At 40.2% G+C, this 19651-nt stretch overlaps 1 protein-coding gene across 7 annotated transcripts in view; it reads left to right on the plus strand.

Annotated features, from left to right (window-relative positions):
- Positions 1–19651, plus strand: part of CADPS2 (calcium dependent secretion activator 2) — a 544229-nt gene that overhangs the window by 427946 nt on the left and 96632 nt on the right. For all 7 annotated transcript variants that reach the window (XM_059073595.2, XM_067042266.1, XM_059073599.2 and 4 more), the window contains one exon: positions 10430–10533. In XM_059073595.2, the coding sequence (XP_058929578.1) occupies positions 10430–10533 (104 nt within the window). The remainder of the gene's footprint in view (positions 1–10429; positions 10534–19651) is intronic.

Raw genomic sequence — 19651 nt, forward strand, 5'->3', positions numbered from 1 at the left:
AAAACCAAATGTTTATGTAATATCTCTTTCAGTTTGTTCCTTACTGAGAACTGTTCCCTCAGCCATGATCTGTAACACTCTGAACAGCCCTTGCTAGAATCCTGTCTCCTTCCTCTGAAGCTGCATGGAAATCTCATTACAAGTGTTCAACACCTGTTCCCTAAAAGGTCTCAGAAACGGTGTCAGGTTATTCAGCTCACTTGACAGTGTGTCATGTATTTTTTTGTGGTTTTGTTTTATTTTTACTTTTATATGGAATGTGATTCACAGATAAATGCAGTCTTGAAATAGCAAGCTTTCCTCCTTTCATGAGCAATTCTGTAGAATTTATCATTCTCTAAATCCAGGGTTTGAAACCAACTGATGGATGACCCTCTTATTTATTTACTAACACATGTCAACAGGTAACCAGGTGACATGCAGCAGTGTGGCTCCTGCAGCACCTTGTTAATCCGAGTAGTTTAGATGTATTAAAAAGTCTTTTCACTTGGACAAAACGAGAGTAATGCAAACTGACAGATTTCACCTCTTTATTTCTCAACAGAGTTTGTAAGTACTCAAAGCCTAGACAGATGACTAGTTTGGGGAATTAGGGAGATTTCTTGTAGACCACAGCGAAGTGGACGTAGAGCTTCAAGCACTCAATTTAAAGACCTAATTGAAGAATTTGTAATGCCGGATTTTTTTCAAAAGGGAAACCTATAAAATATCCCTGAGGCATCATCAGTGCCTACACACACATTCACAGTGGCAGGCAGACCCACGATGTTAAAACCAACCATAGAGATACTCAGGATGTCACCAAGCCCAACCCTACTCTCTACACTTGGTCTTTACACTTGTCCAGCTAGGAGACTTTCTCCAAATCTTGGCATCAAATACTTTATCACCATTAATGCGTGAGATGGCTGCCCTAACAGATCTTGATTACGTGTCAAAGGAAACAAAGACATATGTACAGACGTCAAGATCTTTTGACTAATTTCTTAGCACCCAAGGCTACAAATCTTCAAATTATCTCTTTCATATTGTGGTTGCTGTGTCTGGGAAACTTCTCATTTCTTCTCCTTCAGCTTGCTTCCCAGCTGGCAAGCCTCTGGAGTGCCTTTCACCTTAACCATTGCTCATTCCTGAACAAACCATCTTTACCCCCATTGCCTCACTGGATCCTGCTGGCCTAACCCCCACTGTTCACAGGCAGACTTTCTCCCTGAGAATGGAAAAAAGAGCATAAGGAGCAGGAGTAGTATAAGTGTGGAGGTGTGAAGGTATTCCCTTTATGTAGGAATGTAACAAACGACCATGGAAAGGCTGCTTGTTTCAGGTAAATGTAATTACAAGACACGAAGATCTAGGCATGAAATTTAAGACGCTATAGGCTTTAATTATATGATAATTTAGTATTGGCATGGCATAATTGGGATTATTCTGATGGTTTTCAATTTCTGAATCTGAATTATATTGGGGAGAAGTAAATACGGTATATATATATATGAAGAGCAATAAACCAGGGAAGGGACCATTTCTCAGTTTCAGCTGCTGAATGTAATCTGTGTATGTGAAATACAGATACAGCTATCATGGCTAAAGACCAGGTCTTTAGAGAAGCCCCTGTTATGCAACTAGCTGACAAAACTGCCAGTGGAAGAAAATTTCTGCTGTCATTTGAATCCTACCACATAGTTCTAGTCAGAGCTAACCAGAGCAAAGTAAATATGCGTGTAAGAAAATTTTTTTCTCTTTCAAGCCTTCATAGGCTCTGCAGTCAGCAACACGATGCAGTAATTTCTTCCTGTGAGATCTTAGATCTTCTGGTTTCACAGATTTAAGGAGAGCCAGAATCTCAACAGCTAAAAGGACTAAGTTAAAATTTTAATAAAACTCTAACCAAGGTGTCTGTTTTTCCAATCTTTTTTTTTTTTTTTTTTTTTTTTTTTTTTTTTTTTTTTTTTTTTTTTTCTTTTTTGGCCACACTGCGGCATCTCAGTTCCCCGACCAGGGATTGAACCCGGGCCATGGCAGTGAAAGCCCAGAATCCTAACCATGAGGCCACCAGGGAACCCCCCCCCCCCGCCACTATTTCTCCACTCCTATAAGTCACATAATTATAAAAGCCTGTGACAAATGTTAAACCAAAGAATATTAAATTGTGTGTGTGTATCCTAATAATCCTCTCTCTGTCATTCCATCACCATCATGCCTTTAAGATCTTAAGAGGAGACGGTGCCTCCATATTCCTCCTCAAGGAAGGTTCACAAAGTGTCACTGACATTTACCTCCAGAGGTATCTGACTTTTTATGGCCAGTCACTCATGGATCACCACTGGCTGTTGGCCTATGGAGGTTGCTCAGTTTGCATCCAGTTTGACCGCCATTGCCTCTAGTCCAGTGTCCAGTTCACCTTTGCTCCATAGCTGACCATTTCCTTAAAAATGAACTTATGGATGCGAAAGCTAATCCAGGTAAAGCAGCTCATGTGACTGTGACTGCAGGACAGTTATTCGAAAGCCGTGTATCATTAGCATGGTTAATTCCAAGGAGGTATTAACTGCAACTGTTGGTTTAAATGACAGGGTCATTAAACAAGTTGGCCCCACAGGGAGCCTTGGAATTAGGAGGCCACAGACCTATTGTTTTCAAACATCTGTGGCGTTGGTATTCTCATGGATTTTAAACATCCATAGGCAGGCCATAACATCGTAGATTATTTTCATTCATCTAAGGATTGTCCAGATACGTACCTCATCCTATCTGGGATAACAATACTGAAAGGTAAAACGTGTTCCAGTTCTACACAAAAGTCACCTTTTTCCTAAAATGAAGTTCATGTAAAGATATAGCTCGATTTCGGGTAGGTAAAGGAGGAAATAATCTAAAGGTTAAACAGATCATCTCTGTTTTTCATAAACACTAGTAGTTCTCAAAGTGCCTTCCCCAAACCAGCACCATGAGCATCTCCTGGGGACTGTGAGTTCTTTGACCCCAAGCAAGACCTTCTGAATCTAAAAACTCTAGGGGTAGTGCTGTCAATCTGTGTTTTAACAAGCCCTCCAGGTGATTCTGGTGCATGATGAAGTTGCGAACTACAGACCTATACTGAAAATACTCCATTCATTGATTAGAGTGATGTATTATGTCTGGCACTCATAGAACCGTAATAGGTTGCAGTCAGACAAGCCAAGAGAGAGTCAGTGATACACCATCCTGTTGCATCAGTTGACAGTACCAAGTCTTGGGGCGTCCCATACTGGGCAGGTATAGGTCAGGCTGGAGAAGTGGGGTTTAGATTTAGACACTGCCTCTCTCCTGGATTCTGAGGTGGTCTTCTTAGCTAGAAAGTTATATACTATTCCCTCTTGGGGACTAAATCAAGGGAGAGTCCCCCCTCCTGCCCCGAATCATCTCATCTAGTCACAAGCTCTAAAAGTGGCAGACAGGTGGGAGGGGGAGAGGTTGTTTTGTTTAATGGGAAAGTGTTTGATCTCCTGCCCTCCTTCCCTCTTGGGATGAAAAGGCCCATGAGTATTGAGATCTGGCAGGGGTAGGACTCCCAAGGGCCTAGCTGTACTAGACTCTGGTACTGTATCACTCACCACAGGTTGCTACGCCTGGAGCTAAAGGATGGGTCAGAAAATCCCAATGAAATGTACACTTTCCAACTGAGTCGTCAGTCTGGATCATGCAAAGAGGGAGAACACTGATCCCAGACAAGAATTAAGGTTTAAATTAGGACAGACTAGGGAGCCAGTAGAAATTCCCTGAGCCAGCTGGGTTGGCCTAAAGGGGTGTATGAATGGAAAAAGGCATTTCAGGTGGAGGTGGTAGCTCAGATGGAACCATTTCTGATCTCTCTAATTGGTACAAGTCATGTATGTGCCCATAGCAGTGCGCAACGTGTGTAAGGTGGTTCTGCCCTATGTTTTTGTAAGAGGGTGGGGTGGATGGTAGGAACAGTCACCGTCTCCTTTGGTGGAGAAGGGGCACAAGGAAAGAGAAGGGTCCGTTCCACCATTTCTCATCGGGGTCTGTGGATAGATAAGTTTTTCTGACCAGCAGTCCACAGAGAGGATGCTGACAGTCCTTGCTGCCGAATGAACTTTAGGGTTTCAGGTGGAAGAACTCAGGTGTTGTACCCTTGGCCCAACTTCCTTGTTTAGTTAAACCTCACAAGGCAGAGCCTCACTACTTGGGTCTCCACAGTGTCCCATGTAGATGCTTCCATGTTGCTGATCTCCTTACTCCTTCCAAACTGTAGGCCTTCCTTTAGCTCCTTTCTCTAGAAAGTAGTCATTTCCCCATATTTTCCCCCTCTTTCCTCTTCTTTTTTTTTTTTTTCTTTATTTTTCTTTTTTTCCCCAGGACCTGCAGTTCTCCCCCAGTCTTTTCTTCAAGCATACAAGATTCTTACCTCAGTTACCTCCTGAGTGTCAGGGCTTTCTCCCCATTCATCTGATTTTTGTCCTATAGAGGGAGGGAGTTCTTTTTCTTCAGATGGGAGGAGGAAAAAGATGGGAGACTTCAATGTCAGACTGCTGCTTTCTCTGATCTAGTGTTTCTGAACTCAAACACCCACCCACTTAAAGGATAATTTGATTCCGAAGAACTCCATATATTACACATGAGCAATTTAAAGCCTGCTTTTTGATATATCTTTGATCCTATTTCTTGCAAGCTAGTAACTCTTTTCTTGCGTATTGAATGCATTTAATTCACTCTTTATCAGAGCTTTATTATAGAACTTCCTTATATTGACCAAAAATGCATGGGATGCAGCTCTATCCTCTACTTTATAAACTAGTTAGGGAAAGAGATACATAAATTGTTTGAAGGCCGAAATACTGTTTTGTTCATCATTTTATCCCCTCAGTTATTAGTACAGTATCTTACATGCAATATATGTTTGTTGAATCAAATTCAGGGCCACAAAATCTGGGGATGTTGAAGAACCCGCAAGAAATCTTAGCACAAGGGAGGAGATGTGAGGATGTATGTATATGTATAGCTGATTCACTTTGTTATAAAGCAGAAACTCACACACCATTGTAAAGCAATTATACTCCAATAAAGGTGTTTTTAAAAAAAAAAAGAAATCTTAGCGCGTATATAGGAATTATGTTGGCGCACTCTAGCTGTTGTCATGACCTAGATGTGGAGGAGAGTAAACAAGGCAGTATTGCAGGGGATTATTGCCATAGCCCTTCAATCCAACACCATCTTGAATTCTAGTCCTCGTTTAGCTGCAAGTATAGATACAATCAGTCTGTTAAAAGTTAAGGTCAAATACATTTCAAATTTCTATGTATCTTATATGGAGAAAAACGGACTGAAATGATTTTACTGGTCTTCTCCCCCTATCCCCTTACAACCTTCACAGTGAACATCATTGTGTATCCAATGTGACAGGCAGTGGCAGGAAAGGAGGCAGCCAAGGAGAGGATGCTGAGAGTATGCACCCTCTTTGAAGCAGGGGAGCAGAGTTAAAGCCTGCGAACACACAATGGTCAGGCTGTCTCCTTACATCTCCCCACCTCCAACTTTTATTTCCAGTGAGATCTCCTCTTAAATGTACAGAGGTGCATAATTACAAGGAATTGCTTTGAGGGGCCAAGCAGTGTTACCATAGAAAAGTAAAAGTGTTCCAGAATGAAGAAGTATCGTAGCCAAGTGCAATACATTGAAATTCATCAAGAAACCTTGCTACTTTGGGTGTATTTGTCTTAAATGCCACTATTTGAAACGTGTTACCAACTATCAGCAACTTGGCGTGAAGCTTGAAGAATATAGAGGCATCTGTAATGCTGTAGAAATGTTGCAAAAAGAGGGAAAGTGGACGTTTTAAGGGGGAATTCTCAAATATTCACGGTGCTTCGAATTTTAATGGAGCTATTGATAACCTTGTTATCTAGTAGAGTTCTAGCTACAAAATGCATTAAACTTCTTGGCTGTAGTCAAATGAGTGGCAGCCAGAGATGGCATACGTAGTGTACTTGATAAAAATGCTGTTTATTTAAAGTATTAGAGTGGTCATTATGTTCAAGTACAAAGTTTTGATCCTCTCAGTAAATTTAATCTAGAAAGAATAAAGTGTTTCAGACTGTTTTTAAGTTTCAGTAGAACACACGGTACTCTGTGAGTTTTTCCTTAAGAGAGTGTCAAGTGTAAAAGCTGGTTTTGATATATTCACACATAAACAGAAATAAGTTTTCAGGTTGCTTCCTTGATTCTTTCCCATTATTGCCTACTTGTGGCTAAGGGTATGGTGACTTTATAAACTCAAACTTTCAGCTATTTCAGAAGTTTATATTGAACATATATATTCAGTTGAGTGTGCGTATGTGTATGTTAATCCTATTCAGAGAATTTGAAAATGGAAAAGAATTCAAGTCACTGTATTATCACTGTTTTAACCTCTCCAAGACACTTTTCCCCAATCTGGAAATGGGGCTCCTGATTCCCTAACTTTCAGAATGGTTTTAGGGGTAGAGTAAATAATGTACTAAAGTATGTAGGAAAAATAAGTTTCTCTTCTGTGATCAAAACAATTACATTTTGTTGCCTTTCCCTTTCCTCATGAAGTTGAAGTGATATAATCCAATATATGTAAAACCCAAAATTTATAGGAAACATAGACTCTGTTAGCTAGAAGGAATCTTAGAGCATATATGGTTCAGTGATTCTTACCATTTGTTTGGCTCATGGACTGCTTTGAGAATCTGAACGTTATGATCCTTCACTCCCCAAAAAGTGCCTCTATACACAAAAATTAGCATATAATTTTAAGGGGTTCAAGGACTCCCTAAAACCTATTCCTAACCCCTAGGGTTAAGAATCCTCAACTTAATTCAACACCCTCTATCTAAAGATGGAGGGACTTCCCTGGTGGCGCAGTGGTTAAGAATCCGCCTGCCAATGCAGGGGACACGGGTTCGATCCCTGGTCTGGGAAGATCCCACATGCCGCAGAGCAACTAAGTTCGTGCTCCACAACTACTGAGCCTGCACTCTAGAGCCCACGAGCCGCAACTACTAAGCCTGAGTGCCGCAACTGCCGAGGCCCCTACTCCTAGACCCCGTGCTCCGCAACAAGAGAAGCCACTGCAATGAAGAGTAGCTCCCGCTCACCACAACTAGAGAAAGCCCATGCTCAGCAACAAAGACCCAATGCAGCCAAAAAAAAACAAAACCAAAAAAATCTAAAGATGGAAAAATTAAAGGATGTGATACGCTCTTGAGAATTAAAAATTATTTTGAAAACTCTTCCCCCAAAATCTCTAATAATTTAAGAACACAGCTTTCATCAATTATTTGAGCAGTATCCTTGGACTACAGCTGCATTTCATTGGTGGACTTGCTGTGTCATCCACCCTTGGTTTGTGAGTGACAGAAGAGCTATTTGCAATCCCACACAAAGTGAAATGAAATAATTTGGGCATTGATTCTTTTTTAAACATGCCTTTTCCCAAAAATTATACTACTGCATTCTCAGTGAACATTCATTAAGTACCTGTCATGGTCCAAAGCCTATTCAAGATAGTGAGAGCACAAGATCACGAGACCCAGTTTCTGACTGATGTGGGCCTAGTCTAGTAACAGCTCATGAGCTGGTAATAGGGGAACCCAGAGGGAGGAGCGACTCACCCAGCCCCAGAACTTTGAGAAGGTCCTACATTTAAGGTAGCATTAAAGCTGTGTCTTGTTCTTGTGGGGTTTTTTTTTTTTTTGCGTTACTTGGGCCTCTCACTGTTGTGGCCTCTCCCGTTGCGGAGCATAGGCTCCGGACGCGCAGGCTCAGCGGCCATGGCTCACGGGCCCAGCCGCTCCGCGGCATGTGGGATCTTCCTGGACCGGGGCACGAACTCGCGTCCCCTGCACCGGCAGGCGGACTCTCAACCACTGCGCCACCAGAGAAGCCCTAAAGCTGTGTCTTGAATGATGAGTAGGAGTTTTCCAGGCAAAGGATCCAGATATCCTAACTCCCTGTGCATGCAGATTTTACAATGCACCACTTTCCTTGTAGTTTAGAATAATTTGCTTACTTTAAATTTTATGTACGTGGTAATTAGGTGGGGTGACCCATCGAAGACCCATTTGGTAGTTTCATCAACCACGCATCTTCATTCTCTGAGCCATGGAACCTCCAAACCTCAAGGTCATTGTCCTCTCTGACCTGCAATTTCTAGGCACTCACAAAGGCTTGCGAATCCTTTCTTCAAAGCGACCCTTCTACCTTTCTCTTCTTTTCTGTTCCCATTACCGTCTTCCCATAGTTCTCCATACACTAGACCTGGTCCCCACCAGTCCTTCCTTGCACTACACAACCACAAATACGTTTTTCCAAAATTAATTTATTCTGAAGCCTGGCAAAGAAACATTTGCTTCGCGTTACCAGATAGGATACAGTTACTGAGTCTATTTATTTTCTCACTTAAAGCCTGCCACAATCCAACCTCAGGCTCCTCACCCATCATTTCCCAGAACTTGTTTACTCCAGCCAGGCACGTGCAGGGTAGAGATGCTAAGAGCCCACAGCAAGTCATGTCTCACCTTTACCACGTGTTAGCTGTTGCATTTCATCTCTCCAAACTTGTTTCCTCATCTACGACTTACATGAATAAATAACCAAACGGCTTAAAGCTGTTAGGAAAATGAGAGTGATGACACATGGGAAGTGCCTGGTGCCGGGTCTGACACGTAATTGGCTCTCAATAAATGGTGACATTTGTAGCCACCTTCATCATCACCTTCCTCTGAAATGCACCCCATCTCTGACATGCAAGCATTTCTAGAAACCCTTCCTCCTCTTACCCAGGTCATTTGCTTCTCCTTTAGGACCTGCTTCAGGTTCTGCTTATCTTCCCACTGATATCCGCCCCCCTAAATAAACCTGCTCTCAGCAGTCTCTCCTAACATCCCCTGCCTCCCCTCTGTTTGCTTTACACTGTTTCCAAACTTTGAAGTTTCCTCACTGCAATAGCGAGAGCTGCCCCCAAGTGGAACAGACTGTGGTGCAAAGTCACAAGCCTCCTTGACTTCACCCTCGTTTGAGGATGTTGAAGTGATCATGAAACAGAGGGGAGGTTGGCTAGTGGATGTCTAAGGATCCCAGCGGTAGTGATTTTTGGAGTCTGAGTGGTTTAAGAGCAGGGACATGTCTTCTACTTCCTCCTACTTCCCACAGCTAAGATTATTGTAGGCACACTCAACTCGGTTGTGTTTGGCGGACTGTTTTCCTGAAGAATCATCCTACTCTTTGATCCACTGATGAGCAGTGGCTTTAATCCTGCAGGGGAGTTTGGGAGGATGTGTATCAGGGTTGGAGGATGGGACACCCCACGCGCATCACACTGTGACCCATAGTGAGCTTATAAAAAGTGTTTAATGAACAAGCACCAATCATAGGCTGTTTCGCTGACTCGTATGTCCCTTGGGAACAAATGAAGAGCAAATGGAAGTCTTCCAAAGTTAAGGCTGAAGTTATAGGGAGATGTAGAGGGACTAGATCTCTTGCCCCGCCCCTGCCAAAACAAAAACAAAAACAAAAAAACTCCTTAGGTTCCACAGAAAAAGCTCTTTATCGAAACATTTTATTTCTCTTCCTTACACTCTCCATACGGGGGCAAAGAGAGAGTCCAGAAACGTTTATCTTTAGTATCCTTATTGGAAACTCTATTCCTCACATTTTTGTAACAGTTTCATTACACAGGGCACCTCTGATTTTTGCCAGTTCGTTTTATCTCTGAAATCAGCTGCTTTGCCTTCTCTGTTGCTGAATTTCAGCTGCACTTAATCTCATTGTGGCCTGGCCTTTTTATACCAGTTTGCTGTAATGCTGAGAGAACCTTCAGCTTTAAAGAATGGCTCTTCACCCCTCCCCAGTTGGAAGGGAGGAAATCAGTTAATTGCAGCCTGTCAGAGTTGTTTTAGGTGACTTTGTACTTCTTCCATTTAAGATCAACATGAACCTTAGACATTTCAGGCTGGAAATTTAAATAGCAGCAGAAAAGCCTGCGTTTCACTAATGCAGGAATGACTCATCTGGTGAGAATGGTATTGTATTGATAATACAATACAGAGAGAAGGAAAAGACTGTGGTATCTGCCTTTCTTTGTATGTCTGACCTTGAGGAGAATTATAACTTGTTTGTTGCAGAAGTTGAGCATCTAATGTGCTGATGCACCTGTTAGTTCTAATATGTTAAATGGCAAAGCACTTGCAGTTTCCCATGATTGCTTTGAGGGTGAAATATTTTCTGCAATCTGGTGAACTGATTTTTTTTTTAAAGACTGCATTCATTTGTATTTCTTTTCTCTCATTTCTCAAAAATATGCTTTCTCCTTCTATTTCAACACCGTGGTCTCATCATTAACATCTTAGAATCTGCTTGGCTTTTATTTTCAAGGTAACATTATTATGATTTGTTTTTCATGCAGAGACCATGAACCAGGCGACTCCTGCTAGGAAGCTGGAAGAGGTTCTTCATCTAGCAGAGCTCTGCATAGAAGTCTTACAGCAGAATGAAGAACATCATGCAGAGGTGATGGCTCGTTTTAACTGTCACATAAAGCCTCACATAATGCTTTACCATAGGGGGAGCAGCACTGAAGAAGTGGCTTTTGATACACATCTGGCCATTTATCTACAGAAAACTGAGCACATGTGTGCATTTCCTGGAAATATAACTCCTATATGTTACAAAGGAATGGTATATGTAATAATTTAGTATCTGTTCCTGACAACTGTCTTCCTGTGAGGAACATGGGAGAACTTATGGGATCTGCCTAAGGCGTACAAACTAGTAAGAAGCAGAGCTGGAACACGAACCCCCATCTTGTGATGCCAGATCACTTGCTTTTCCCCCGTGCCCTGATTGCTTTAGTTTAGAAATGTAAGTTAATCAATGTGCAAAAGGAAAAGTAGTGATAAACTATAGGACACCAAAATTGAATAGAAGACGTTCAGAACTGTATGATTGATAACTCTAGTCTTTCACTTTTACCATCAAACTTTTCTTTAAATTTTCACGAAACCTTCATTTTTAATAGATTTTTTTTTAAGTTCTAGTGCTAATTATATACTGACATTCACTAAAAATATAGACTGGTATTTCATCAGGCAAACTGCTTATTCTGAGACTTAAAAGTGTCATTCTTTCTAATAGCTATGAGTTTATTTTAAATAACAAGAGTTTTCTGACTGAATTAGGTAGGGAAAATGTGTAGGATTAAATAAATGTAATAAATTTCAGTGCCCTAACAGTGCTTTTATTCTTGAGGAAGCACATGAAATGAGTAAGTATGAAAAAGACCAGATACAGAAGAATTTATAGAATATTTATATTTAATGAAGCCTTGTTCTCAAAAATATAAGAAACTACAGGAAGTACGTTTTAAGCAAATTCTCAGAAAAGAATATTCATGAAACCTTGCTATAGATAACTAAGATTTATTATATCTGGTTATAAATATGATCATTCAAAACATCTGCTTTTAGCTCACACTGTGGAATCTAGCTTTTACCTTGCATCTGTCATGTGTGAACTTGTTATGGATATTTTATTTTAAACTGAAGGAACAGCTGCTTCAATAATTTGAAGTGAATTCCCAGGAGGAGCTTTTCTAGGCTAATACTACTGCTATGTTACAATGAAAATGATTATATGATAAAATGTATGTATGTGTTGTCTTTGTCTTTTGTTAAAAGGCATTATCATCAGACTATTAGACCTTTTTGAATTAAAAAAATATTTCTGATTGGGTACCCAATTTCATCTAAACAGGTGCATCTAATATTCCTATACATTTCACAAAAATTACATTTAATTTTCCTGCACTAATAAGGAAAATAATAACTCACCTGTCTTTTACATGTAATTAGTATCATATACTCCTTGCAACCACTACATGCTTGTTAAAGTACAATGTATCCAAACACAATTAACATGTAAATATCACTTATTTTCTAATCCACAAAAATACAGTTGACTCTTTTGAACAGAGATAATCAAAACTCATAACTATAACTCAACTATATGCCAAAATATAGAAGTGTTATGATTACCTCTCTTTAAAATGCTTTGTAACACTATGACATGTCTTCATTCCACAATGCTTCCAAATTCTTGGGATTCTTCAGGGAAGAGAGGTGAGTAAAATTGTTTTCACCATTTTTCTAGCATGGAATAACTCTTTGATGTGAAGATAAGATAGAACACACTCTGATTACACTTTTAAAGCCGCCTTAGTCCCTCTCCTTGGAATTAAAGACAGTATTTCTTTAAATGGGCAACTCTTTGTTGTACTGTTTCCGTGAATATGTCTTATTAGTAATTGCATGCATAATTATTGCTGGCCATCTAAGTGCAGGCCAGCTGAGAAGATTTTGTCATTTTGCTTTTGGTTTTATCTTTTAGTGGGTTTTTTGGCCTTTTTCTTTTTTTAACCAGGAGATCCAGCTTTTCCTTTGAACGATATTGGGGGGCGAATTGATCTGATTCCAAAGTCATTTCCACAGTGAATTGATGGACTGCATCGTACACTGATCTCGATTTTGCTGAATGTCCAGGCTAGACGTTACTGCACAAAAGAGGACCCGGCCCGGCTGCTGTGGTGACGGTTAATGCGTCTGCCTCAGAGGCCTTCAAGTGGCCGTGTGTCAGCTCCTCTCATTTCCCTTCTCCTTCCCTCCACAGGGGCGGTTCACTTCACAAGGCCAAGAGGTTGTTTCCGTCCTTCAGCAATTTCTCAGTTAAGCAGGTTTCACGTCCTTCAGATCTTTGACAGTAACTTGCTCATAAGACAGTCCTCCCTCCTCTCTGAAGGCCTCTCCACCTCTCCCCTCAGGCTTTTCTTCCGAATTTCTGTGTTTTCTTTTGAGAAAGACAGTTTAAGCTCCTTTCCAGAAAATCTTGAAGGACGTCTTCCACATTCCCGTGATGAGACTGTGTCTGACCAGCAATTTAGACAAACTGATCCGACAACTGTCCATCCAAGGCCACTCACTCTGACAAAGGCGGCAAGTCCCAGATGCCAACTAGAAAGCCTTAGGCTTTCTAGTTGCTGACACCCCCTCCACACACACAGCCACCACTTTCCTGCTAAGAAAACTTGCCAGGTGCACAGCTGGTCAGTGACAGCGTGAAGATGCAGGCCAACTCCAGACTCCACCCTTTCCAGGGAACCACGTTGTTATTTCTTGGTTTCAGTAGAATGGCAGGTATGGGTGCCTTGTCCTAGTTCTGCTGGCAGGTTTGACACCTAGCATCGTAGCAGGGATATAAATGCAGAGAGGAGGATGACAGTGCAAGCCTGGAGACGTCCCTTCTCTTCTGTCAGGCTCTTCTCCTGACATATCTTGGGACTCTGCTATGGGGACGGAGGGCTGGAAATAATCCCTCAGTGAAGGGCCAGAGGGAGAAGCAACATGATCGATATGAGCACAGCTCAGATTGTTACTTTGTGATTTATTGTTGCAGCAGAATCTTAATTGGAGGTCCCTAAAATATTTTAAATATGATATTGTCCACCATATCAGTGACACTGTAGGCCAGGAGGATGTCTGGCGGTAATTCGGTATTTGCAACTTAGCTCTCGGTTCACTGTAAATGGTTGGTGCATCCTGCCCTCCAGCTGGCTGGGTCCCAGGCTGCTCCAGCAGCAGCAGAGTCAGGGCAGGGAGAGGAGTTCAGTACGGACACACATATTTGTGCACGTGGTCATTCACATGAACATCGGTGTCTGGATGGATTCTAACATAAAGAGAATGGATGTTTGATTTTTAAATTCTTTTCCATTGTTTTTACTTCCTCATATCCTTATTCCTCTCTACTACCATGCACGTCTAAGGACCATCTTAAAGTGTAGTTATACAAAACTGGATCATAGACAAGATCTGCTTACTACCTACTACTAACTAAATTGCACTCATCTCAACAGTTGAGTTCATCTTATTTGCATAGTATTTATATCTGGATAGCCAGTGAGATAAATAGACATTTTCTATTTTAGGACGGGTTTAGGGTTAGATTAGCCTGTGGTCCAACAAATATTCCTCTTTTTGGAAGAAGATGACCAGTAAGTGGCTTTCATACAACTAAGCTATGGAGGCAGAATTCAGTTTTCAGCAGTGACTCTCGAACGAAACAGCATCGGCAAAAATATCCTACCAAAAATGTTTGTTAGTCACTCACTGACTTAAAAATGTATAATATTAAGAGTAGCACTTTACCCCAACATGTTCTGAAGCATTTTCAGTTCTTCATCTCACTTGGTTATTTCAATATTTATATTCATCTATGAACACAGGGAACGATTTTCGTGAACCAAGAGTGCAGAAAACTTACGATTCGTTTGGCAGTAGTTGAGGTGTCACCGGTTTAGTTTAGTCCATTCTGCTGGCTCCTCAAAAGCACTTAAATATTTCTAGACTATGACCCCTTAGTGTTATGTTGCTGTATGTGTATGTTGGGGGTTGTGGTGATACCCTAGACGCTGGACTGTCTCCAGGGCTTTTAGGATCATCTACAAAATACAGGGTTGCAAGCTGATCTTTTCTTGGGGGGAAAAAAGCACGTAATACATTACAAAATCAGACACGCTATTTTTGCTCATTTATGCAGCCATATTTTTTGTGGTGTTTTAAATTATGAAATGTTTGTTATATTTTGAGGGTAAAAGTAATCAAAAGCCTAAGACCTCAAAGAAATTCGAAGAGATATAAAGAAATCAGATCATTAAAAGATGCTCTGGCAAGAAAAAAATCAGAGGACATTAACATTGGTCTGATCTGCGAAACTAGATGGACAGACAGACAGGCCCTGTGCCATGTATAGTTAATTAAGAAGAGGCTGTATGTGGAAGAGCTTGGTCTCTACACTCCAGCTGACCTGGATTCAAATTATTGCTCTGTTACCTACCAACTTGATGACTTTAGGCAGGTTCTTTAATCTCTGAGTTTGCTAACCTATAAGATAATTATACCATCTACCTGAAAGGAATAAGTGAGATAATGTATAAAAAGCATTTCGAATAGTACAGTAAACCCTCTACGTATGAACCTTCCAGTTGCTAACTTTCAAAGATGCGAACATACAGTTCTCATGTCCAGTCATGTAAGTTAGTTCACGTGCCTGGCGTACATTGTCACATGCACGTGCGTGCATCCTCTACAGGTGGTTGTGCTTTTGTGTACTTTCCTGTACACAACTGTATAGAGTACGGTAGTACAGTATCTTTATTTCAAGCTAGATCTACACGAGGACAACTTCACCCAACTCTTTGCTGTACAGCACGAGGAGCTTACTAATAAAGACCTGATGGAATTGGAGGCCCAGAGAAAGGACGAAGAGAGACAAGAGGAAGAAGTAACTCAAAAATGAAGAGATTCACGATGCAGGAAATGGCCAGGGGATTTTCTTTATTTGTGGAGGCACCGTTAGTTTTTGAGGCACGGGACCTGAATGTAGAACGGTACACGAAGGTTGCAGCAGCCCTTCAGAATGCAATCCAGTGCTACCGTGTCATCTATGACGAGAAAAAAAGAGCTACTACCCAGACATCACTGGATCGTTTTTTCAAGAGGGTAGATAGAATTGGATCCAGCAAGGAACCAGAACCTGTGCCATCAGCGTCAGGCGTGAGTGAAATTGCAGCTTGCCCTCCGTCTCCTATTGCTGATGACCCTTCAGCTCTGCCATCTCCCCCCTCCTCCCCCTCGTCCAGTCACTAACTCTGCTTGCCTGTTCACTCGATGCCAGCCCCCGTATGCCAGCTGTTGTACTGTACTACTGTACTTTTCAAGGTACCCTACTGTAAGATTAAAAATGTTTATTTTGTGTGTGTTTGTTTTTTATGTATTATTAGTGTGAAAAGTATTATAGACCTGTTACAGTACAGTACTGTATAGCTGATTGTGTTAGCTGGGTACCTAGGCTAACTTTGTTGGACTTAGCAAACAAATTGGACTTACGAACGCACTCTTGCAACAAAACTCACTTGTATGTAGGGGACTTACTCTACTTGGAACATAGAAACTATTCCATTCATGTCGGAGATCACTATTTTTAAAATATCTACCGTCACATTGTAAGATTTGTGTGAATTTTGACTCATTTTTACGTTACTGATAATGATTCATTTTTTTACTTTTGTACAGCAAGAGATTTTCATATTCCTTGACTTTTCCAAACAGCCCTGGAGGAGGCTGGTACAAGTATCGTTATTACCGATTTGCAGATGAGGAAATGGAAATCCACCCAGGGAACCGATTAGCCCATCGTCACAAATCTCACCAAGTTCAAAAGCTCAGTACTCTGCTTCCAGTTTCAGGGATAGTCTTACCTGCCACTATTTTCAACTACTCTGAGTAAACAGACCCGGCTTTCAAAGTATTGTCAGCCTGCCACAAATGTTGTTCTCACTGTACAAGATTTATTTATTGTTAGAACTTTGATAGAAGTAGTATGGCTAAAGGATTACGATCAAGTTTTGTTTTGTCTTTCCCTCTTAATCAAGTTAAACATTGCCTTCTGCCTGCGCTGTCTCGTTTACACTAATTAGCGGCTTTGTTTTAGAGCCAAGATAACTCTAACCTAGATAATCGTGACTTTTGATTGGTGCCCTACAGATGGGTGTGTTTCTGAGAAGGGTTTTCTCCTCCCTGGTGGAGCCCCTCATGCCGTGGAGCCTCAGCCACTCCCAGGAAGTGGCGCTCTAGGAAGGAAATTGTATAGCCTCACCTCTTACTACCAACCTGGGGTGCGAGGACTGCCACCCAGAGGGATGGCAAAATGCAGGAGGGGACAGGTGGGAGAACTGACCCTGTGTTCTCAAGGTAACAGCCTGCAACCCTTGCTTTTCGTTTTCAAAGACAGCGGTTTCTTAAAGCTTTCTCTGGTCATCATTAGAACAATAAGCATCCGTCACAGATTGGCTTACGTTCATTGGGAATAACATCTTCAGAGATACAATTTGAAACCTAAATATATACTTCTGCAAAACATAATGAAAATGTCCAGTTGATAGCAAAGTCTCGCCAACCTGAAGCTGTTTTTTTAAAGAAAATTATCTTTCTTTGTGTTCCATTCCCCACTGCGACTCTGTCTTCCAAGTAAACTTTAAAAAGAGCTTTGGAAATTTTTCCTCAGTGTCTTGATACAATCTTGACCTAACGTGGCTGTCATTGTCTTAATTTTAACCTTTCGCAAAGGTATTGATTGTGAACTGGAAGTGAGACTTTGAAAATGTCTCTCTTTGCAGTGCTGCATTTTCAGTAGCATTTCTATCCTGCTCTACTCAGGGAGGAATCTCAGATTCTTCTTATCTATGTCACCAACACAGCTCTAAAAGACAGGAGCAAGGTATATGCAGTGAAATTGTGTATGCTATTTTATTTTTTTCCTTTTATATTATTGTCATGTACCCATTCTAGTAGAAATTTAAACAAAAAGTATTCAAATATATTTTCAAAGAGCAATAGCTTGGTTTACATAGAACATACCACTTCCAGCAGGTTTTCACATTCAGATGTTTATACAGCAAAGTCGAAGTTATATGCTTTGAGCCAACCATTAAAAATGTTCCTACCTCTGTAGTCTGTGATTTGTACTACACCACTCTTTTTCTTAGCCAGTGTTTTCTTCAGTTTCCATCTGCTAATTAGTTACACGGTAATGTTTTTTATAAACATATTGAACATTATTATTGTGACAGAAGTTTTTAAGAAAATACTCAATATGTCAGTATTTTATAATCCACCTTTTTTTGGTTTGTGGTTTAACTCTTTTTGTTATAATCTAATTTACACTGGAGGGAATTGAATAGAGTTTTGCATCCACAAATCTCACATGTTCTTAGAAATTTCTTGAAAGTAAATATGGACTTCTCTGAGTATATAGTATGATTAAACATTTATTAAAAGTTACTTTTAATTGGAAGAATAACAAAAACATCTGTATCACAGAAATGTGTGTGCTTTGTAGTTATTTGGTTACAAAATTATAACACTTATCAAAAGTTAAATGAAAATAAGGGGGAAAAAGACCTGAGAGACATTTCACTAAAAACAGTATAAAGAGAACCCTAAAACATATGTAAAATGTTAAACTCATTCAAAATTAGACAAATGCAAATTAAAATAAAACTGAGATACAATAGCCAGAGAAGTCCACATTATTTTTTGTGAGTGTGATAAGAACACTTAACATAAGATATACCCTCTAAGCCAAATGTTAAACATACAATACAGTGTTGTTAGCCATAGGTGCTGCGCTGTATGTAGACCTCTAGGATGTGTTCATCTTCTGTAACTGAATCTATGTACCCTTTCACTAATACCTCCCTTTTTCCCTCTTTCCCCAGCCATTCTACTCTCTGCTTCTATGAAATTGACTATTTTAGATTCCTCATATAAGTGGGATCATACAGTATTTGTCCTTCTGTGTCTGGCTTATTATACTTAACATAATATCCGCCAGGTTCAACCATGTTGCCACAAATGGCATGATCTCCTTTTTTCAGGATAAAAAAATATCCCATTGTACATAAATATAATATTTTATTTTCCATTCATTCATTTGTGGACATTTAGGTTGCTTCTGTGTTTTAGTATTGTGACTAATACTGCATTGACCATGGTAGAATATGCATCTCTTTGAGATCCTTATTTCAATTCCTTTAGATATATACCCAGAAGTGGGATTGATGGGTCATATGATAGTTCATTTTTTAATTTTTTTAGGAACTTTCAACTGTTTTCCATAGTCACTGCACCAATTTACATTCCTACCAACAGTGTACAAGGGTTCTCTCCTCTACATCCTCAACAAAATTTACCTTTTGTGTTGTTTTTTTTAAAATAATAGCCATTCTAACAGGTGTGAGGTGATATCTCATTGTGGTTTTGATTTGCATTTGAAAATCAAATGATGATTAGTGATGTTGAGGACCTTTTCATATACCTGTTGGCCATTTGTTAGTCTTCTCTGGAGAAATGTCTGTTTGGTCACATGTCCATCTTTTAATCAGGTTATTTCTTTTTTTGCTGTGAGTTTTAGGGGTGTATTATATATTTTGGATACTAACCCTTTATCCAGTATATGGCTTACAAATATTTTCTCCCATTCCTTTGTTCATTGTTTTCTTTACTGTGCATTAGCTTTTTAGTTTGATGATTTGCCTGTTTTTGCTTATGTTGTCTGTGCTTTTGGTGTCATATCTAAGAAATCGTTGCCAAGGCAAAGTTAAGAAGGTTTCTCTCTGTATTTTCTTCCAGGAGTTTCACAGTTTCATGTCTTAAGTTTAAGTATTTAATGCGTTTTGAGTTGATTTTTTTATATGGTGTAAAATAAGGGTCCAGTTTAATTCTTTTGCTTGTGGATATCCAGTTTTCCCAGCACCATTTATTGAACGGACTGTCCCTTCCTCGTTGTATATTCTTGTCACCCTTGTTGAAGATTAGTTGACCATATATGTGTGGGTTTATTTCTGGAATCACTATTCTGTTTCATTAGTCTAGGTGTCTGTATTGATGCCAGTGCCAGATTGATTTAATCACCACAGCTTAGTAATATACATATTTTGATATCAGAGAGTGTGATGCCTTCAGCTTTGTTCTTCTTAAGATGACTGTAGCTATCTTTGATCTTTCGTGGTTCCATA

Source organism: Kogia breviceps, chromosome 9 (assembly GCF_026419965.1).
Source record: "Kogia breviceps isolate mKogBre1 chromosome 9, mKogBre1 haplotype 1, whole genome shotgun sequence".
NCBI lineage: Eukaryota > Metazoa > Chordata > Mammalia > Artiodactyla > Physeteridae > Kogia > Kogia breviceps.